The sequence below is a fragment of the Benincasa hispida genome, chromosome 9 (genome assembly GCF_027475165.1).
Source record: "Benincasa hispida cultivar pf3 chromosome 9, pf3_genome.v1.1, whole genome shotgun sequence".
NCBI classification, from domain to species: Eukaryota; Viridiplantae; Streptophyta; class Magnoliopsida; order Cucurbitales; family Cucurbitaceae; genus Benincasa; species Benincasa hispida.
Window position 1 is genome coordinate 45361922 of NC_143486.1, and position 23837 is coordinate 45385758.

Sequence of the window (23837 nt, forward strand, 5' to 3'; positions counted from 1 at the left end):
TACTAAATACTAATTTTAGAATAACACTTATTCCTCTAGTCATTTAGTTACCACTTTTAGTTAAGAACTTACTAACACTTAGTAACTCTTATAAGTGTAACCCTCCATTTCAGATCTCAAAGGTCGACCCTAACAATGCTACCGAATTGAAAGTCAAGGTTGGGAATAGACCTAAGAAATCCTATCCATTTTTTAATTTGAGTTGTTCTGAATCCTATGTTACAACCCTCCGAGAGGATAGCCGTCGTATAACGACTAGCTTATGTCTCCTAAAAACGACAAGTAGGCGCAACATAGAAATCTCACGGTCCAAACTAATGGAAGAGACCACAGGACATATTGACACACATCCGTCACAACATACTATGAAACTACTTTCTCTATTCACCTTGCTATTGACCCATGCAAACACTTTCTAAATGGATCAGTCGAGGTAAAATCGACACGAAGTCGAGCATGGATTTCACGATATGAACTCTTAGGGACGTGAGAGCTAAGAACAACATATCGTATATGTTATTAATCTCCTATTGAAATGTTCTATTTGTTTTAGGTAAATATTTACTTAGGTATATTCCAGAAAATAAAACAACCTAGGTCTAAATGATTATCCAAGTATAATGTTTATATTTGGATTTAACCAACAATGTCTAGGTGATAAACTAATTTTAATACCTCACATAGCTCACATATGCTCATAAAATTAGGTTAACAACGCTTAATTATTCAGCTATAATCCCCAGGTAGGAGGTGTTCCATAAACCATCAACTTAAATACCTCCAGCCTTAGATAAGATTATCGACCAGTTGAGTTAATAACCAAAGTTTTACAAGAAAACGACCTATTTTAACTATTAAAACAAGTTGTTATTTGTAAACTCTAGGTGAGCATATGTCTTATCTTTGTTATGGATTTTAAATGTCTAATTCATTTTTATAACAACTCATACAACTTTATATATGTTTTTCATCCATAACATACGTCAAGCATTTCAACATTTAATATAACTATTTATATTAAATATTTGAAACCCTAATACATGCATACTATATACATTATAACTATTTGTAACATATTTTCAATGCATGCTATATGCTTCCTATGGTGGATTTTAAATCTACGTGGCATACCATATGCACATACAAGATTTATTTAATTATAACATACATTCATAATGAATAAATAATTAAACACACACTGATATAGATCAGTTTTGGCATCCTAAGAAAGCAAATAGCCTAAATTAGTACAATAATAATTAAAACTAGCTTCAAACAGTTTCTGAACTTCACGAACCGACTCAAACCAAACCTTCAAAGCTCCAAAATGGGCTAAATCGATTGAAACAAGGTTGAATCGGCCCTCCACGAACCGGAGCAACCGAATCGGTCCACCCTCAAAGCGTCTGAGTCGCATGTGAACGTTTCTGGAATGAATGAAGCGCGGTGTTGTAACACTTCAAGGTGTTCTTCAAAAACTAGGCTGAACAAAGAGCAGCATTGCAATGCTGCATTGCAGTAGCTTCAAAACTAAAATTATACAGCTAACCTTTCTTGCTTCTTTCTTCAATTACAAGTTAATTGCACCTCTATTGACTCTAACAAATTTACAGACACTTAAACACACATTAAGACCCATAAACAAAGAGTCAATTACAATAATTAATACTTAATTGAAGAGAAATTTAATGCCAAAACTAAAATTATCCATATTAGCTCCTATTTTCATACAATCCTATGAAAATCACCTACCAAGCTAAAATCAACACAAATTGAGTGCTTCAATCATGCTCTGATAACAATTGTTGGAGTTAGCATGCAATTAGCGGAAGCAATTAGGATCATTAAGCACTCTAATTCAACCAATTTTAGCATCTAAGCAAGCATGTTCAAGAATAAGAAATAGGGTTTCTGAAATTACCTTTGTTGAACTCTTCAATCCTTGAAATCCAACACGAAATTCCTCTCCAAATACTTATAAACCACCACTTGATCTTGCCTACTATTCTCTAGGACTTTAGATTGGGCAGTGGAGCCCAAAATGAGTTGGAATTGAAGGGAATTATAATGGAGAAAAGTTGGTTTTTTGTAGAAGTTGAAGAACTCTTCTTCAATTCATTTTCAGCCAAAATTTTTCATTGCATGTCGTACCTCTTAGCAAAAATTGAGTCGATTTTGTTGAGGTCTACCATGCAATCTAATTGCATCCAAATTTCACAGCAAGTAGGTCAATATTAAAGTGAAATTTAAGTGTTGAAAGTGGGACAAACCCATTAAAATAATTTTCCATTTTATTTGAACTTAAAATCAATTTTTAAAATTGAAATTCAAATTTCAATTAAATTGATTTCACCAAAAAATTAATTTGAAATCAAATTTCAAAATTTGGGAAAAAATTGTAAAACTAATTTCAACCAAAATTAATTCCAATAATTAACTTTTAATAAAATTAATTATAAATAATTAATTAAACTATTTAATTAATTTAATTAATTTAATATCAAATATTAAATTAGTTAAACACCAATTCCTAATACATGAATCTCTGTTCATGTAATTAATATTTAAATCAAAATTAAATATTATCCAATTCTCTAATTCCATTTAATTCGATAATTAAATGTGTATTTATATCGTATATAATTACTGATTCCCTTAATTCGAATTTAAACGCTTCAAATTACTCATCACGCTATTCTAAGGTTTAATCCTTTGTGAACTAGTAGGGGGACCTATAGATTATGAGCTCCAACGATTCCAGATTAATTGGCTAAATTCTTTGAACCGAATTAATCAACATTCATTAACTACCAGGTGACTCCATTAAAACCCAGTAATTACACTCCCTTCACTGTAGATATATTTATATCCATTCGATATAACCATAATTAGTAAGTCAATCATTCACGGGTTGTTTGTAATAACGACCGGGTTAAAAGCTGTTTTACCCCCAAGATTACATCTTGTTCCTTAAATCTCACTGATTCTCTAATGAACAATTGGTTTTTGATCCAATCACCAAACTAAGTCCCTCTCAAACCAATGAGAGGGTGGAGCCCCTTATTCAAGACTCGAAGTCAACACTTAAAGGAACAACCTCTTTACTATCCCTAAAAGCAGATAAAAGTGAAATTCATCTTGCACCCTATATCCCCAACTAATCTACCCGGTCTTACCCCTAAAGTGAAGGGCTTATTGAGCTGGCGCTGTTGAGTCAACCCTCACCCATGCAAATCTAAGGATAATCTCGAATAAACAGAAGTTCATAGTTTGCTCAGGATTAAGGTCAAGTTACCAAGGTCATCGCTTTAAAATTGTCAGTCTTAAACAATAAACATCATTATAAAATAAGAGTGACTTATTTCTTGATCTTGGTCTTATATAAACTCTTTGCATAAGACGCCCCCACTCGTATATCTCCACATGAACGAATTAGGATCACATCGTTTGTATTAAATACAAAGTGGGCCGCATCCGATAGTGTTTCCAAAATAAGGTACCTAACCTTATCCATATACTGTAAACCGTATTGGCTATCTACTTGAACTTGATCCACTTTATGTCTTCGCATAAAGTCCAGGTACTCATGTAATAGCCATGGATCTTAGTTTATTGGATTTAGTGCAATTTACATATTCAATAACAGTTTTATTAAACAAACTTTAATAACTTCTTTATTGCAAATAGAATATGTTTAATCTTACAAATTACGAGTTTTAGAACATATAACCCAACACCCTGTTGAGCTACGAATGGGACCTTATGAACCTGTAGATTGAAGCTCCATGGTACTTGAATAATTAATTAAACTTTTTTTAATTAAATTATTCAACATTCATTAACTGTCGATCACTCCATTAAAGATTGGTAGTTGCACTTTTCGTACTATAGATATATTTTTGTGTCTACTAGATATAACCAGCCAACAACACAATGACCCTTCACAAATTTCTCATAAGTACAACTGGGCCAAAATTACTATTTTGCCTCTATAGTTACATCCAACTCTTTAAGTATCATTTATCCCTTTAATGAACAATAAGTCATTGTCCAACTATGACCAAACCCTTCTCGGGTCAAAAGAGGGTTGGCGCCACAATGTTAAAGCCCTGGAATCAACCCTTAAGGGAGAAATTTATCTACTTACCCCGACATTAGGGAATGAGTAAATTCCGTCTTGTGTAACTGTGTTCCCAGCTCCCCAATCAGACGTATCTCCAAAATGGTGGGCTTGTTGAGTCAACGATTTGGCCACTTTCACCCATAGAAATCAAAGGACCGCCTTTATAGGCAGGAGTTCACAACTCACTCAGGATTTAGGTCATGTCACCTATAGTAATCTCAATTAAATGTAAGTCTCTACTATTAACGGCGTTATATAATGAGACTAATCATTTCGTGATCTGATCTTATATAAACTCCTTTGTATAGAATACCCCCGCTCATATGTCTATACATGAATGATCAGGATTAGATTATTTGTAGCACTTTATAACAATTATAACATCTATAAAGTAGGTCGTATTCACAGTGTCACCAGGATAAGGTATCCAATCTTATCCATCTATTACAGACCATTTAGGTTATCACTTAAACATGATCCACCTGTATGTCTCTACATACATGTTTAAGCTACAAAAGATAACCTTGGATATTAGTTTATTGATTTTATAGATTAATGTTACTAAATATCGAATAAAATATCTCATATTTTATTAAATAAATAAAATTGTTTGTATATTACAATTAAAACTACAGGACGCACGAGATTTAGGGCATCAACCCCAACAAAATGGAGAAATAATTCTGAAAAAAGCAACACCTATCAATTTATGATGATTAAAGGTATAAAGTCCTCCAAATTCATGTTATTTCCCAATAACCTTCTTCGTCACAAGATCCTGAAACAAACAATAGCAAGGATAGAATGCGACATAACAATTAAGATCACGAGTGAGTTTACTAACATAGCTCAAATTAAAAGTGAATTAAGGTAAATGAAGAACACATTACAAAGAAGAGATGAAGTGAGATTAATGGTGCCAAATCCAAGAACGGAAGATTTGATCCATCCGCTAAAGTAACATTTGGAAGGGACATAGATGACAAAATGGTGGAAAAAAATTGTGATTACCTGTCATATGATTAGTAGCACTATGAGGACAAAAGACAACAATTCATGTTACTTAAACCAACCACGGTTGTTATAGAAGTGAGTTTAATGTTACTTAAACCAACCATGGTTGTTATAGAAGTGAGTTTAAATGATAAAGAAAATGTTTTAGATGATTTCTGGTGTTGTTGAAATTCATCAATCTCGACTGCAAAATAAACCAATAGTTTCTTAGATGAACTATGGATGAATGGAGTCCATTGATTGAACCACATTAGATATCATTGCAACCTCTTTTACAAAACAACTTCAAACTCGAGCGAATTATGACCACAATACCCACATGAACAATTGAAAGAAGCAAGAACCAAGAAATTACCTAAGGCTTCAAAAACAAAACTGAACCATAAAAAAAAGATAAAAAATTGAGGAAGAAAAATCAACTACTAGTCCAAATATCCTAACAACCGAGTGGTTTGTTGGATATAAACACACAAACATGTCGAAAAACAAAAATCGAGACAAACCTAAGCAACGGAGAAAAAATCTAACAATCGACACATCCCACATGCCATCACTTAAGATAGTGGGCATGGTTTTTGGTGGCTCGTGTGACTCACACACTAAAGATTTTTTTGGGCAAAATTTGGGTTCCTATAGATCGACAAGTAGGCTTTCTTATAAGCTAGGCAGTGACAAAAAACACACATTTTACGACCTAAATGGTGGTGGCGACAAGATGGATTTCAACATCGACGATGGGTTCTTGATGATAAAGGTGATACATCAAACCAGAAGTAAAAGAACAAACCCTCCAACAAGGTCTTCCAAACCTAAAACCGGTTTACAGTCCCTAATCACTCACAAAACCCTAATTCACCTAGGAAATACCTATGAGAGAACTTGACATTCATTCTAAACATTAGAGTCCAATATATATATAGGCATACATGGAAGCCCTAATCTAAGACTAGTAAATTACAATAATAAAGGATGAAAGAGTGATGAGTTCCTATAGTTATATATTATACTATAACAAGTGATCTGTAATGAACGTTGAGGGAGATTTCCACCATGATTAGCTAAGGTAAGCTTTTCTAATTTAGGAGCAGAAAGAATCTCAATTGCACATCCCTTTATTTTTCAGTGTGGGATCTTCAACATGGTGTCTCTTTCAAGCCGATAATTCTTGGATTGGATTTTAATTTTTTGTTTTTGGACCAAATACTCATTTGGGTTTCATAGGCTCTAGTACCATATTAGATAACATGGGTGTCATCTCAAAACCAATTGATAATGAGAGCATGAGCTCATTTATCTTATAAAGATTGTGAAGTCTCTTGATTTTTCCAACGTGAAATCCTCAACATATGGTACATCTTATAAAATTGATTTCATTAATTAAATTCATGCTTAATTAGCCTTACAAACCAATTTAATCATGCATATCAATCATAGGTTGATGAATTTCAACAATTGACACTCAAGTTCAATTAAATTCTCTTGTCTATAACTATAAAAGCAACATCCTTGTTTAGTTTTAAATAACATGCAAGACATTAACAAAACTTCTTTGAACAACTTATAAGAGAATTCTTCACTGCCATGCAAGAATTTATAAGTAGTCATGCATCCATGTTCTATTCTAACTTTTACTCTTTTGATTAAAATCAAATCAAGTGATCAATTAACCTTTGGCCGGAAGATTAAAAACATTAAGCACAACAACACATGGATAATTGTTGCAATATAAAAGGTTATTAAATAAACTAAAAATTATATCATATCAATCCCCAAAAACAGAGTTCAATTACTCATATACAACAATAAAAACTTAAACGCCTCTTAAAATTTAAAATCAAAAGCTACAAGATAAAGGAGAACGTAATCAGAGTGTTCTCTAAGTCCTAAAATCTGGTGATCGATCAAATGTATATGAGTGATAAAAATAAGAGTAAATATGGTTTAAGTGCAAGCATTCACTATAATGAAAGTAATAAATGTTGGAGTATTCCAAAAGTTGAATCCTATGAGATTGGTTCAAATTTTAATTCTTTTAAGGAAATGCAATCAATATAACCAAAGGTAACCGAGTGTGAATTAATAGTGATTTTGCTAAATGTTGATAAATCAGTAAACAAGAATGGATGAACAAAGGTGCAGTTATGTTTCAACCACAAAGGCTATATACCTTGAGCAATGTGGCTACATCATACCTGGACAATGACTTAGACATGGACAAAAAGTTTTTCCTTTTTGGTATTATGTCAAGTTTCTTTAGGAGCTCTAAGCAATTAATTTCTATATTTCTATGGTTAGCTGAATCTTAGATTACTTTCATGCGATTTTTTTATCCTATAGTGTACCTTATTTCAAAAGCTGCGTGACAATCCTACTTCTAGACTTTTAGTTCCATATTCTTTTATGATATCAGTTTACATTTGAACCTTCTCAGCATTAAGACTCTACTAGATTGCTAAATTAAGTGATTAATTTAACTTAACAATTTTTATCCATAAATTCAACAAAGAAAATGCTCAAGTTAAATATATATGAAGCATAGGCATTCTCATGGGATAGGGATGACGTAAAGCTAATATTCTTTAGAGAAACTTTTGTTCTTTAAGATTTTCAAATTGAGAGGGAGGGTGAGATCATGTCCAAGGGTGGCCGAATTTTGGATATCCTCGAAGAAGGAAGCTTCCCATCCTTTTATAGGCCTATATCGGTTAATAGGAGGTCAAAAATGGTGCTCTGGGGGTTTACCAAGCAATTCGGGCATGGAAAAATGATTTTGGATTGAGAGAATAGTAACTGTGGACGACTGGACATAATTTTGGAAATTAGGATTTTGATGTGGGCGCATCAACTTCAACAATGCAAGTGCATTGACAGCAAATTCTGTAAAACAGTCAAAATTCCTTGTAAATGCTCATAAAATCATCTAAAACAAGGGGAAAAAACCTACTTTGAATAATAAAAGGACCTTCACATGATTAAGTTGTCCCTTTTAAGTCCACATGTTGGGCAAAACACATGTAAATGCTATTTTCACTATGTAAAAGTATCAAAATATTACTAAAATATATGCATTTCATGACATGTCTTACTTTGGTAGAAATTGAAAATAAACATTTTTATATTTAGAGATTTTTCAAAATTTGGCTGAAAAAGAGGGATGTATAGAAATCTCTATTGTAGTGTCGAGATGCTAGGGGAGCGTTTCAATGCTAACCATAAAATTACGAAAATGGCCTTAGCATGCACGTTGCATACTTTTTTTTTTTTTTTTTTGGGTCAAAGTTTGTAGCATTGAGACACTATGGGCAACTTCTTGACACTACTATCTCGGTCTAATTGGCTTGGCCGGTTACAATAGGCATTTCAATTCATTCTTCAATTTTTCTTGTTTAATTATTCTCCCTTTTTCCTAGAGTCATCAAATTATCTTCAAGAGCCTTAATTTTTTCAATATTCTCATCATATTCTCTAATTTCACTTCAATTGCTCAAATCCTACAAAATAACCAAATAAAAACGTGAAAACGCAAAATAATATTTCAAAACTCGCAATAATTTAACCCCAAGGATAGCTTACTATGTATGCTATCAATACAACAGACTCTTTAAGTTATTACTCATATTAGGGCATAAATCCTAACAATCACCCATTTGTATTAAAACCAATGAAACAAGTATCATAGGATGTACTCTATACCCAAAACCTCTCACAACACTTGGAACTTTCAATGTAATCAATCACCTCCTAAACTTAGGAAATATTATAAGTAAGCTATTAAATATGACAATATGCATAAACCATCTCTAAACTATAAATATTGATAGAATCAAATTATCAAATTATAGAAAATTGGAATAATATATTAAAATTTAAAAAAGTATAATTGATATGTTAATTGTGGAGGTCATAGGTTGAAATTATGGTGGAAAAAAGAAAAAAAAGAAAAAAAAAAAACCAATCGGTAGAGAAGAAAGAGGGAAAGGGAGAAAGGTAATTGATTTTGAACAGGTAAGGTGGTTGAGACCTCCGTCCAATTTCGATGAGTTCGAGAACTTCTCTCTTCATACAAATCCTTACATAGAACAAAAACTCACTCACTCTCCATTTCCATCTCTCTCTCTTTGCTCTGTTGATTCCATTCAATTCAATGGCTCATCTTCTCAACACCTCCTTCGTCGCCGCCTCCTCCCCATCTCTCCGGCGGAGGCCATTTCTCCGACCCCCATTTCACCCTTCACGGCGGTCTCTCCAAGTCCAGGCCAAGATCCGCGAGATCTTCATGCCTGCTCTCAGCTCTACCATGACCGAGGGCAAGATTGTGTCCTGGATCAAGACTGAAGGCGACAAGCTCGCCAAGGGCGAGAGTGTTGTTGTCGTTGAGTCCGATAAGGCCGATATGGACGTCGAGACTTTCTATGATGGCTATCTCGCTGCCATTATGGTTGATGAAGGAGGCGTTGCGCCTGTTGGATCTGCAATCGCGCTTTTGGCTGAGACTGAGGATGAGATTTCTGAGGCTAAGTCTAAAGCTGCAATCTCTCCGGCTTCTCCGGCTTCGGCACCTCCGCCGGAGAAGAGTCCTGCCATTGCAGTTGCTGCACCAGCGGCACCCGTTGCGGCGGCGAAGGCGGCTCCGGTTGTTGTGGCTTCCACTCACCCTGCATCTGAAGAGGGGAAGAGAATTGTGGCGTCTCCGTATGCAAAGAAGTTGGCTAAGGAGTTGAATGTGGAGCTGGCGACCGTGGTGGGGACTGGGCCACTGGGGAGAATTGTGGCTAAGGATGTTGAAGCTGCGGCTTCTGCTGCTGCTAGCTCAGTTCCGGCTCCGGGAGGCGGTGTGAAGCCCGCCCCATCACTGGAGTTGGGAACCACTGTGCCGTTTACCACAATGCAAGGGGCGGTGAGTAGGAACATGGTGGAGAGTCTCGCGGTGCCCACTTTCAGAGTGGGGTATACCATTACAACAGATGCGCTTGATGCTCTTTACAAAAAGGTAAATTAATCCATTTTGAGACGATCATTGATTCATTGCCTTTTTCCGTTCTTTGAAACTGGCTTTCAAACTTATGTTGGACATGTTATTCGTGAGAATTTTTTCATGGTTTGATAGAAATTGAATCGACTTTCTTTTTGAGTGGATGGAATCAGATGTTGTCTTCTGCCCTGCTAATAATAATTGGTAGTGATTTATGTTTCTTAGATTAAATCAAAGGGAGTGACCATGACAGCGTTGCTTGCCAAGGCTACAGCTCTAGCATTGACTAAACATCCTGTAGTAAATTCAAGTTGTAGGGATGGTAAGAGCTTTACTTATAATAGCAGCATCAATATTGCAGTTGCTGTTGCCATTGATGGTGGCTTGATCACACCAGTGCTTCAAGATGCGGATAAGGTTCTAATTTTCTATTTGTTTCCTTAAGTTTTTCTACTATTTCAAATGCTCTGTTAATTATTTAATCTTGGATTGTTTACACTTGATTTGTGCTTTAGGTGGACATTTATTCTCTGTCTAGAAAGTGGAAGGAGTTAGTTGACAAGGCTCGAGCCAAGCAGCTGCAACCTCAGGAATACAACACTGGTACTTTTTCATTAGTTTATATTTCAACCTCGTTTCAACAAGGAGGAAATAGCAGTTTGCTTGCATATCTACGGAGAAAGTTAGTTTGTTTTATTCAATTTGAGAAGGAAGAAATATAATAAAAGAAGGTATGATTCCCAATGCTCCAAAAAGTATAAGAAGGAAATTCCAAGATAGCTGAAGAAGGGTTTTGTAAAATAAAGCTTGTCAAAGGAAGAGGAACTCAACTCGGTATAGTCAAGAAAAACTGAGGAAATGAATAGATGAAATGATAAAGAAGGATAATGGATTACCATTTCTTTTATATGGTGATAAGTCTGATGTGACTCGTGGAGTGCACATCACAAAAGACTTGAACATTTCATTTGTTAATTTTCTTAAAGTGCAAACCTTCTCCTAAGGTCACTCTGAGGTACTCAAGTATGTGGTAGATTCATTTTATATGTTCTTTTGGATTGTTCATGAGTTGACTAATTTAATGATGGGAGTAGAAATCTGTCAGCTTATTTTATATGTGCTTAGAAGAATGAGCGTGAGTCCAAGTAGGAGCAATGGAGTGACATTGTTGATTATTCAGAAAGAGGGCAAGTGAGAAAGTGATGTAGAATGAGAGTGTAAATGTGTGAATTCATGGTTAGTGAGTAAGTTCTCTCTCCTTTATAAGGGCAGGAAAGGGAGAAGAGGGAGTAGCTTAGCTAGGGAGGTCTTTGTGGAGACTCCGAGATTTTAACCTCATGAAGTCTGAGGATTTTTTTAATGCCCCCTCCTTTCCATATTTAAAATAGTTTGATGAAAGAGCCCTAGCACATTCATCACCCAGCCTCTGTCAGACTGACCCTTTTTTGATTCTTGGTTTTGGCCGTTTGATCCCTCTTTAGGTTTTACTGTTAAATCCCTTATGGTTGATTTGGTGGGCATAGTGGATCCTATATTGTCTGACCTTTATTTTGTGATCTGGAAAGATCGTTATCCTAAAAAGATTAAAATCTTTCTTTGGGAGCTTAGCTTGGATGCCATCAATATTGCTGATCGTCTGCAACGTCGATTGCCTTATATGTCTATTAAGTGGACATTTGGTGGGTCATCCTTTTGATGGTACTAAGCAGATGATTTTGTTGACTCTGCTGCGTGCACTTTTTTGGAGTTGGTGGGGTGAAGAAAATAGAAGGCTTTTTTCGTGACTAAAGCTCCTTTAATAGTTCTATGGCGTTGTTTTGGCCATTGTTTTTTCTTGATGTAGAACTAAGCACCCTTTTATTCATTATAGCCTATCTCTTTCAGTCAATAATTGACAATCTCTTGATGTTTGGGGTTCTCCTCGGATTTCATTCTATCAATGAAATGTTTCTTCTACCAAAAAATATTCGTAGTACTAGTATTGACCACCTTATTTTAAGAAAACCATTGAAACATCCTAAGAATGCCTTCTTTAAGGTTGTTTCAACCCTTTCTGAAGAATAAACTATGAAGTCTGCAACACCATTAGAGGTTATATACTGTACATGGTTTTTTAAATTAACAACGGCTGTGAAGATTCTGAAATTCCTTTCTAGGAACACTAGACCATTGCACCTTGGCTTTAACGTGAAGCCACCAACCGTAATCATCTAGTTGAAAAGATTGCAGATAGATCCAACGCTTGCTTAGCCAAAGAACAGTGGAGAAAAGGATGATCTTGCGATTCATCACCACACATGGAAAACCTGAGGAGATTTGGGGTTGTGCGGATTAACTTTTTTTTAAAAATTTTATTCAAATTTCTAATTTCTCCACAGCAAGCAAAGGACCATATTTGGTTTTCTTAGGACTAGTCCCTTTCCAATTAATCTTTCTAGGATTCTGGTCTTGAAAGTTAGGGCCTTGAGAGAGAGAATGGTCGCTGACTCCACAGAAAATGTCCTGGTAGAGTTAGGTACATCGTTAATTCTATCTTTGATATTTCTTAGGGAAATATCTTGGACCACATCTAACTAAGCTACACTATTCTTCAAACTCTCCGTCTTGCAAACCCCTTCTCAAGTGGAGATTATTTCAAGTCTTATGCATAAATTGAAACGCAATAACCTTCAAGTGGACAAGAACTCATTCAATGTCCTTCCAACTCCGAGCTCTGAAATAAAAATGCATTATAATATTTAGAAATAGAAAACTGAAAGCAACAACATATTATAGGACGAGCTCTGACTAATTTGGTTTAATATGTCATACGTGTAGTTTAGTTACACAGTTCAGAGTACCATACTTTGCCTTAGTTTGGTTAAATTTTATTTTTACCTGAATAATTTCTCTGTTGCTTTCCAAGTTCATCATCGGAGCTACATACGCACTTTTAATCTTCTCTTATTTCTCCCATCTGCTTCTTCGTTGTGCAGGGACATTCACTCTCTCTAACCTTGGCATGTTTGGTGTGGATCGATTCGACGCAATTCTGCCACCCGGAACTGTTAGTATCGTTACTCTTCTACTTTTCTTTCCTCATTTTGTTCTCGGCCGGAGTACCTTTCTGCATATACCTCTCTTCTCTCAGCCTAGTTATTAATATTAGGAACCTAATTTCTGCAGGGAGCAATCATGGCAGTAGGCGCATCTATCCCCACAGTTGTAGGTACTAAAGATGGTCGAATTGGCAAGAAAAACCAAATGCAGGTAATGAGCTCGGATTATTCTTACTGTACATATTTTAGAGTAGGCCTCTGTATCCTTATTTTTTGGATCTTGAAAATTTGCAGGTAAATGTAACAGCGGATCATCGAGTAATCTACGGTGCAGATCTTGCTACTTTCTTGCAAACCTTGGCAAAAATCATTGAGGACCCTAAAGACCTAACACTATAGTTTTACTTGCATTTTAACCCCCCAAATTTCTTTTCTTTTTTCTCTAGTTTTCTTCTTATGATTTGATGTTCTTTTTCCACACATATTTGAGTCAGATGTGATCTCCATGAAATGTGGTAGTTAACTATAAAGTAAGAAAATTATTCATAATCTGCTGTTGCCCATGCTGAGTGAAGAACAAAAGCAGAATTTTGAAGGAAGATGAACTATTATTTGTTTTTTCCCCCTTTTTAATTGAGTTGTATTTAGAACTTATATTCAAATGGAATTCATATACTTAGTTTTTTCATGTTGGAAATGTGGACAAAATTCTTCATTAAATCATTGGATTGAAGAACTACAAAGTAATTCTTATGTTCCACCATTATGAAGTCTCTGAAGAGAATTATGTAAGTTAATTACCATTATCATCACATCTCTCAATACTCTAGATATTAGTTAAACTTTAGAATGACAATTTAAATGAGTGAATATTTCCATTATCCCACCAAAATGAAAGGAGTATCTATCAAATGTGTTCTAAATATGAAATAAGACTGCTCATATTTAGTTCTTGAAACGAACACTTTACCATACCTAACCTTCTTATTTTCTATGGTCATTTTTTTAGGCAATCTTGTATTTTCTTTCATTAAAATAATATTTGACCTATTTTTTATATCCTACTTTTTACCTTTATGCTTGCAATTTATTTATGAGATTGTGCCATCATAATGCATAAAAGAATTATCACAATATATGGGCAAATTTTGTAGGTATGAAAATTCTTGGTATAAAGTGTAATCTTTAACGCACGGTAAGAAATACTACAGAATTATTCACAAACTCAAGTGTTTTTTTGGAAAGTATTCATAAACTAAAGTTAAATTGCTAGAATAAGTAAAATTTTAAAAATGGTTTTCAAATTAAGGGAAAACATGTTTAAAAAAATGATATTATAAAATATAGTATTATTTTGGAAAAAAATTAATTTATATTCATGAACTTTGGAAGTTGTATCAATTAAAACCTATAATTAATGATTGTATCAATTTAAATTCTAAACTTTTATAAACATAGATAAATATCATTTGGGAGTTACAATATTATGAATTAAACTCTAAACTTAGCAAATCAATTTAGACTCTCGATTATGATTATAATCGTCCATTTTGTTAATCTGACATTTAAAAAAGTTACACTTGTGAAAGAATTTATGGATGAACAATTTTTGCTAATCATCTTTAAAAAAATGATTTTATTTGATTTACTTATAACAATTTAAGAGTTCAATTGATACAATTACAAATCTCACACGACGGTTTTCAAACAAGTCTAAATGAAGGTGTAAATGGATACAATAGGAAACTTCACAGAGTTTGAATTAATAAAACCCTAAGATTGTTTACTTCAAATTCTTGAATGTGATTTTCGTTCATCATCTTGATAAATTGTTTCAATTGTGATTACTACCTTTACAAATCACCATATCACAACTCATAAAAAGTCATTCTACAAAAAAAAAAAAAAAAACAAAAAAAAACAAAAAACAAAACAACAAAACAAGACAAGACAAACTAAGAACACAATTTTCACCTGCATCCAAACATTATCCCTAGATCTTAGAAGGATGGAGAGTGAAAGGTAGAGAGACATAATCACAAAAGGAATGAACAAACCATCCATGAATTAGCAGGAGACACCAGGTTAAGGATAGAAAAGAAGGATATGCCTTCAAACACTTATTTACATACTTATTTATTGATCTATAAGTAAACAAAATCTATCACATTACAACATAAGATTCATCATATTTCTATTCTATTGGTTTACATCTTACATGGAGTAGATGCTCAAACCTACCAGCACAATATCAATTCTTAATATCACAAACTAAATAAGTAGAGGTAAGATTTATCACCTCATACATGAAGAGTCCATAGCTGCTTTCCAGTCCATAGTTGATAGTAGGGAGAAGCAATATTGGTTTATCTTGCATTAACGAGCATTCTTAGGACCGTCTTCATTTTTGGCCTTGCTTCGGGTGAAGGTGATACACACGAAATGGCTACTTTAAGGACTGCTCTTATCTGGCTTTGAACGTACGATGATGTTTTGCTGATATTATCATCCAGAATTTGCAGCTCCCATTTCTGATGCTGCTTGGAGTGGTAACCTAGCACAGTCTTTGCCAACTCAGCTCCCTCACTCACTGCTGTCTTTCCTGACAGTAATTCGAGTAAAATCACTCCGAAACTGTAGACGTTGCCAGCCGGTGATACTCTCATTGTGTAAGCATACTCTGCAATCACATCCAAAAAGGAGAACATGTTATAAACTCAAGCACTATGGTTAGTTCCCTCAGAATCAACTTTTCATGATCAACATAATTGGAAACATGGAAATATCATGGAAACCCAAAACCAGAGCTGACGGGCATACAGGAAGGGTGCATAGCTCTACCTATACCTACAGTCTTGAAGTAGTACATGATGAGATAGATTAGATTTGCTAAGTGAAGTTTTTGTTTCTGAAAATAAGGTGACAGTTCTCTTACCAGGAGGAATATAGCCAACAGAACCAGCTACCATTGAAAGGCTTCCAGTGCTCTTTGAGGGATCGATCACCTTGCAAAGCTCAATGTCACCAATTTGAGGCTCCTTGAGGGACTTGAGAAAAATGCTTTTACTAGATAAATCAAGGAGAAGTACCGGACCAGATGTGCATCCGTGCAGAAACGTGAGACCCTGAGCTGCTCCTATGGCTATGCTGTATCGACTTGACCAATCAAGGACGTTTCCTGAGCTACCATGGAGAACATCGAAAAGAGTGCCCTTGGGAGCATATTCAAAGAAAAGGTAAGCACTTTCAGTAGTCAAATCGTAAGCCAGAGGTGTCATGATATTTGAATTACTAAGTCTCCCAAGGACCCCCAGCTGTTTTCCAAACTTATCATGGCTTCCTGGCTGACATATTTTGTCACTCCACTTGAGTTTCTTGACATAATAGCTTGATCCACATGGCATGACAACTTTATAGTAAGTAGAAAACCGAGTTTTCACATTAATGTTAGATGGCTCAGAAACTGCCTTCATGGCTTCAGCAAAGTCGATATTGGACCGGTGGATGACACTAAGAGATAATAGTTTCCCCTGAATAACCGTTGTCATAGGAGCATCTTCCACTTGAGATTCATTGGTATTCCCCTTCCAATTACGTCTCCACATGAAGATAATGAAAATTGCCGATGCAGCAGAAATAAACAAAGCTACAACCACAATGACGATTGCCACAATGATTGGTTTTTTCTTCTTTTCAAATGAGGGAGGCGTGTCAAATGTTGATTCATTAATAAGATTTGGGTTTCCTTCTATGCCAAGCCAAACCCAGTTCTTAAATGATGGAATGACACCAGAGAGCTGATTGTTAGTAAGATTCAGTTCTGTCAAGGATGGCAATTGAACCAGAAACGCAGGAATCTCACCTGAAAACTGGTTGTTTGAGAGATCCAACACTTCCAAATTAACAAGTCCAGAAAAAGATTTTGGAATTGGCTCATCAAAATGGTTGTTGCTTAGGTTCAAAGCAATCTGCAAATTCGCTGGCATTACCGGAATTGGATTAGTTAGTTTGTTTCTACCCAGTTGAAGATCCAACAATGAACTCATGCTGCCAATCGAATCAGGTATCACACCAGAGAAATAATTACCCTGTAAATTCATTTTAACAAGATTCAGTAATTCAGATATTGAAGGAGGTATCGAACCATTGAGAGAGTTCCAACCAATATTTAGAACCGTCAAATTTTTTAGTTGCATAAATTCTAATGGAATTTCTCCAGACAGGTTGTTGGATTCAAGTATCAAGGCTTGAAGACCTTGAAGATTCCCAAACTGTGTTGGCAGTCTGCCCCACAAGTTATTGTGGGCCAAATTCAACAACAACAGACTCTTGCAGGCACCCAACTCATTAGGTATTACACCAGTCAGCTTATTATTGTCCAATTCCAAGTACATCAATTTCTGAAGATTTCCAAATGTTTCAGGGATTGTCCCATTCAACATATTGCTTCCAAGTCTCAACCTAACCAAGTTAGAACTAGAAGATACATCTCCAGGAACTGGCCCCACTAACTTATTCTGAGACAAATCTACAGTCTCTAATTGTGGTTTGGATAAGAGGCCTACTGGAACGGAACCACTAATATTATTGTAACTAAGATCTAAATTCTTGACATAATTTGTAATCCCATTAGGAATCTTACCAATAAACCTATTTTGGTGAGCTGCTAATCTCACAAGAGAACTGATTCTTGAAAGACTTTCAGGAATTTCTCCACCAAAATTATTTGCAGATAAAATCAGAAACTCCAACTTGGAGAGACTCCCAATTTGCAATGGAAGAGACCCAGAAAGATCATTTACACTAAGATCAATAAAAGTCAAGTTCATAAAACTAGCAATAACTTCTGAGATTGTCCCCTGAAATTTGTTCTTAGAAAGCTGGAGCTGTTCCAAAGCATCGTTCCTTCCAATTTTAGTGGGAAGAATGCCACTGAAACTATTGGAACTAAGGTTTAAACATTTAAGACTAACCAGTTCATCCAACTGCAAACCAACACTTCCATTCAGGAGATTGAAAGATAAATCCAAGATCTCCAACCTTTTAAAACCAACAAAACTAGGCAAAGAACCAACTAACTTGTTGCTGCTAAAATTCAGCAATCTCAGCCCAGAAATCCCTCCACAATCTTTGATGAACTGCTCTGGAATACGATTCAATCCGCTCTGTGAGAAATCAAGTGCCTGTAGAGTATCAATCTGGCAAACAACAGGCAAAAAGTTGTCGGAAGAAATAGAAGACCCAGAAAGGAAAATGTGAGTAACAGAGGAATTATCAAAATTGCATCCAACCCCCTTCCACGAACAGGGATTCGGCTCCTTGTTAACATCCCAAAAACGGAGAAGCCGAGAGAGCTCCACCATGGTAGCATATTGAGTGGCGGAGAGCTCAGATTTCACAATGGGGAAGTAAGAAATGAAGAAGAAACAGAAAAGGGTATACAGAGTTGGCACTAAACGCCTCATTTCTAGTGATAATCAGGCAAATGGTGGAAGATGATAGAGAAGAAAATGAAGAAGGGGAAATTTGGGAAATGGGTTTGGGGTTTAAGGAGGAAAGAAAATGGTGTGAAGTGAAGAAAACAGTGATGGATTGAAAAGGAAGGCGAAGGCGAAGACGAAGACGAAGACTCGAGTGAAAACAAGGATTTGGTTGAACATCTTTGAGGATTTGAATGCGTCAGAGAGTCGAGGCTCCTTTGAATTCCAAGTCTCCGCTTCAACTTTTGAATTTTGGGGGTTTTGTTGTTCAAATCCGCGTGGAAATTGGAGTGATCTTTGCTACAAAATGTCACCAAAGGCGTTTATCAGTGGAACAACTTTCCTAACAAATACCGCTGCTCTCTGCGTAAGGATTGTGTATGTTTTGGGTTCTTTTGGAAAAATGTACAAAACTATATATATATATATATATATATATATAATTTTTTTTTTTTTTTTTCTTTCCTTCTCTTGACCTTTGGCTCCGTAAAGTTTAAAACGTCAATTTTGATGAAACTTCACTTTTACGAAAATTTTATTAGCTTTTTCTTTCAAAAAAAGTTTATGAAAAAATTTAGATAAAAATATCAATACAATAGATAGATGTTTCTGAAAAATTATAAAAACAAAAATTTTTTTAAATAAATTTAAATTAGTAAATAGATTTTTTAAAATTTTTAAATAAATTAATATGTCTATTGTTTATATTATATTTATATCAACAACATTTTGTTGCTTAATTTATTATATTTTATAGATTTTTTTTTTTCAATAATACAATGAAAATATAAACTTATTTTTAAAATCCTAACAATTCGCTTAAACTTTCAACAAATTGTTCATATGTTGAAATTCCCTTCAACTCAACTTCTTGTTTTCTCTCGGATATAGTGATGACCGACTTCAATGTATTTTATGTACCCATGAAATGTTGGATTTGATGGAAGCTCAACAACACTTTCATTGTCACATTAGATTAGCACAACATAATCAATTTTGCATAGTATGTCCTCCATAAACCTTTTTAGCCGCATGCATTCTTTTGCAACCATAGTTGTTGCTATATATTCAGCTTCAGTGCTTGATAAAGAAACTATAAACGACTTCTTGATATGCCAGGTAATCGCAGTTGAATCGATATTGAAGCAATAATTTGAAGTTGAATGTCTATCATGTGTGTCCCCTTTCCAATCTGCATCAGTAAAGTCGATTAACAAGAAATCTTCAACTTTCTTATACATATATAAGACTATGGTAAAAAAAATCCCTTAAATATCTTAGAATTTTTTTAACCATATCTAGGTGGGAGTTTCTAGGATCTTACATAAACTAAGAAATTATGCCAAAAGAATAAGCAATCTCAAGCCATGTAATAATTATAAGGTATGTTAAACTACGAACCAGTTACCCGATTGCTCTAGGATCCTTTAATAAGAATATATTTTTCTTTAATCCCCATACCAAAACATTATAGTAGCTCCTTTGCACATAACCTTAATGAGAAATAAAGTATTCATGGTCTAATTTTTCAACTTCTAAACCAAAAAAATCAACCCAACCTCTCCCGAGTTCTTCATATGAAAACAAATAAATAAATCATTTTTGAACATGAAAATTTCAACTTCATTATCTCCCGGATTATCATGTCCTCTATGTATAGTAAGACCAATACCAAACACGTGACAAAAAATAAAGTATTGAGCAATTTTACCATACCAAACACGTGACACTTGTTTAAGACTATATGATGACTTCTTCAAAAGACAAACATGGTGGGAATATTCTTTAGAAATATATCCTCTTGGTTTCTCCATAAATTCTTATTGATCTAATTCACTATAGGGAAATGTGTTCTTCACATCCACCTACCACAATTGTCCACCTTTGAAAGCAACCATAGAAAAAATAGTTCTTATCGTTACCAATTTTGCAAATGGATTGAATGCATGTTTCTTCATAATCCAACCCTTCTTTGGGGCTAGCTTTGAATCTGTCAATGCTCCTATCTTAAACTCTTATTTAACTTGAAATAGGCTTACAAATTTTTTGGTTTAGGCACCAATAATTCTCATGTCTTGTGTTTTGCTTTATTTCCAATAGGAGGAAAATGGAGTGGCCACCAACTTGATTTTGGATGGTGTGATTGGGCACCCAAAATATACAAACATAGTATGCAAATAAAAGATAAAGGGTCAAGGGTCTGTTGTGTAACGTATTAACATCTATAACATTTTGAACAAATATTTATTTTTTTTTAGAAGAATACATTTTTTGTCATTGAGTTCTTACTCGTAGGTTACTTTGGTCCTTAAGTTTTTTTGAGACATATTTTTTTAGTCCTTTTGTGAAATAGGTTTAAATGGTTCCTCTTTTGACAATGCTGTTAAAATCAAACAAATTGGACAATTGACATGACAAAATGACATGAAAAAAAAATATATTTTTTAAACATTTCTCTTTCGTCCCTTTTTCCCGTTTCTCCCCTTTGGATGATTTCATCGCTCGTACTAGCCCTCTCCCATCTATCACTAAACTCTTTCTTTCAACCATTTCTCTATTTTTTTTCTCTCGTTTTTCTTTGTCTCTCATTTTTCAACCCTCTGCGAATAGATTGAGAGGGAAGAAGAGATGGGAGAGAGAAATGAGATTGTGAATCTCTAATCTTTCGAAGATAAGAGAGAAATAAAGAAAAAAAGAGAAAAAAAAAAGGCCATTATTTATTCTCACTCCAATGGATTTAAAAAGGTTGCTAAGTAAGATAATTATAATGGTAGAGGGACAACAAAAAAGAAAGAAATGTTATAAGAGAAAACTTAAAGATCATAGACCCTTACATAGAGAAAAAGGAAGAAAATTTGAATAAACCCTTCAATGACGGATCAAAACACAAACCAAAAGAACTTCAATGTGTTTAATCAAATGAACATCCAAATTAACACAATAAATATGGGGAAGATGATCACATCTTTTCCTTTTCTCTCTAGTAATGTAAAATCTCAAAATCCTTGATAATGATTTCAACCTTGAAATCCCTAATCAATCTTTGCCAAGAGAGAAAAAAAAACCTACAAATCCAATCATTCTAGAAATCATTATTTCTTATTTGTCTAACCATTTATCAATGAATGCAACCGAACATCTTCTTTGTCGAAATGGTTGAAAGAAAAGAGTTGGTGAGGGAGAGATGAGGGAAGGGGGGAGAAATAGGAGAGAAAAAGATTAAAAAATATATTTTTTCCATGTCATTTTAAGTTACTTGTCGAGTTATTTTTCTGTTTCATTTTATAGATGTGAATAACATACGTGGGAATAGGATGTCTATGAATTAAAGATGACTATGTTTAGTTGTGCATGAGAAATACTATCGGAATATTATGAATAAAAATTATGTTTGTATTTAATTTATGAAATTAAGTACGAAAATCTTATATAATTTTAATAGATTAATTAATTAAGCAATAAATATCATTCAATATATTGATAAAAGTTAATTAATTAAGTATCAATAATAATTTTAATTATAAATATTTAAAAATTGAGTAATTTATAATTAAAATTACCAATTAATATATTTAAGGAACATCACATTAATTATAATCTAATACTTTATTCTTTTTATAATTTATTATGTTCAACATTGGTAAATTTGTATAAACAAAATATGATATATTAATAGAGAATACTAATTTTTTTATATAAAATATGATATGTTAATAATGAATTAAATAATATAAATTAATCACAATAAATAGTTAACTGATTATAAGTAATCAATAATAACTAGGATAATTCTTATAAATAGAGAATTCCCAAAAATATTTACATTTTGTAGCAAAAAGTTCCAAGAGTGCTTTACTTTTGGAACTTTTAGCTACAAAGTATAAATAGTTTTAAATATTTTTATATTTAAAAAGGTTCCTAATAATTATATATTCATAAAGAATGATCAAATTAAAATTGATCTCAATAAATAATTTATTGATTATTAAAAATAAAATAATAAATTATTATTACTGAAAAATAATTTTTTGTACTAACTAAATTTAATTAATCTTAATTTATCAATTAATTAGATTTAAGATATTGTTAGCTAATTACTTAATAATTTATGTAAAAAAAAAAAAGTAATTGCATTCCTTTAATAATTTATTGTAAAAGTAAGTTAAGGAAATATTTAATAGATTGTTGTTGATTTATTGAAATAAATATTCAACTTATTTTTGTTAAATTAGTATTAGTTAATTAATTATATTCAAAATGAAATTATATATAAAATGAAAAAGGGGATGGAGAGAGGAAAAAGAGAAAACCCACAATTTTGGCCGGGAATATAAAACCTTGTCGGTAAAAAATGAGGATGTCTGAGAATAGCTTAGACCCACACAAAAGATTGAAAACTGTAAAAACAAACTTGAGATTTGGATATTTGTGTCAACTTCCATACACAATACCCTCGAACCAAACAACCCATTGGGGGCATTTGTAGCTCTAAGTTGGTTATTATAGTTAGTGGCTATTATAATTGGTAATAATAGTCGGTTGCTTATAATAGTTAGTGTTTATGGTTGACTATTTTAGTTTGAGTTATAATAGTTTCTATTTTTGGGTATAAGCTATTTTTGTGGTAGAAAATAGTAAACATGGTAGTAAAAAAGAAAATGAAGAATGAGTGATAAATAACAAATATTGTAGTATATAGTAAATACCGAAGGAAAGAAAGAGAGTTTTGAAATAGTACTTACTATACTTAATTGTAGTTTGTAAATAGTGGTACACACAGTATCTTAAAGTGAGATATGAGTAAAAACTCTGGACCAAAAATATATTTTTTTTCTTATTTTTTTTTCGGTTCTTTTTAAAAATTAAAAATATTTACACTTTATAGTAAAAAGTTTAAAAAATGCAAAGTATTTTTAGAACATTTGCTATAAAGTGTAAATATTTTTGAGATTTTTCTATTCATCAGAATTTCCCTATTTTTTTCATGTTATTAAAGTAAATCCTTTTGTAAAATGAAAAAAATGTTGACTTTCTAAATGTCTCATGTTTATTGGTTTTGTTTATTTATTTTAAAATAGTAAGGAAAGACAATCTTATAAAATGAATTTATCAGGGCTTCAATAATTTTTTTCATTATCATTCAAATAAACAAATTTAGGAATTTTGATTTTATTATTTAATTTTAGAATACAAATGAAAGAAAAAAAAAA

The 23837-nt window shown here is 33.5% G+C and overlaps 2 protein-coding genes across 2 annotated transcripts; one reads left to right on the plus strand and one right to left on the minus strand.

The window, feature by feature from the left end:
* The first annotated feature begins 9027 nt into the window (after positions 1-9027).
* On the plus strand, positions 9028-13835 carry EMB3003 (2-oxoacid dehydrogenases acyltransferase family protein). Its single transcript, XM_039043272.2, has 6 exons — positions 9028-10127; positions 10335-10526; positions 10625-10712; positions 13085-13155; positions 13275-13358; positions 13442-13835. Exons 1-6 carry the CDS (start codon positions 9282-9284, stop codon positions 13544-13546), a joined length of 1386 nt encoding a protein of 461 aa, XP_038899200.1. The 5' UTR covers positions 9028-9281; the 3' UTR covers positions 13547-13835.
* Positions 13836-15232: 1397 nt separating this feature from the next.
* On the minus strand, positions 15233-19024 carry LOC120086182 (leucine-rich repeat transmembrane protein kinase family protein). The gene is made up of 2 exons (XM_039042695.2): positions 16083-19024; positions 15233-15827 (listed from the first exon to the last, which is right to left on the minus strand). Exons 1-2 carry the CDS (start codon positions 18610-18612, stop codon positions 15514-15516), a joined length of 2844 nt encoding a protein of 947 aa, XP_038898623.2. The 5' UTR covers positions 18613-19024; the 3' UTR covers positions 15233-15513.
* Between the last annotated feature and the right edge of the window lie 4813 nt (positions 19025-23837).

Coding starts and splice junctions, on each gene's coding strand:
- EMB3003 (XM_039043272.2), top strand. CDS start 9,282: ATGGCTCATCTTCTCAACACCTCCTTCGTCGCCGCCTCCTCCCCATCT. Junction 10,527..10,624: donor TGCTTCAAGATGCGGATAAG/GTTCTAATTTTC, acceptor TTTGTGCTTTAG/GTGGACATTTATTCTCTGTC. Junction 10,713..13,084: donor ACCTCAGGAATACAACACTG/GTACTTTTTCAT, acceptor TTCGTTGTGCAG/GGACATTCACTCTCTCTAAC.
- LOC120086182 (XM_039042695.2), bottom strand. CDS start 18,612: ATGAGGCGTTTAGTGCCAACTCTGTATACCCTTTTCTGTTTCTTCTTC. Junction 15,828..16,082: donor TGTTGGCTATATTCCTCCTG/GTAAGAGAACTG, acceptor ATGTGATTGCAG/AGTATGCTTACACAATGAGA.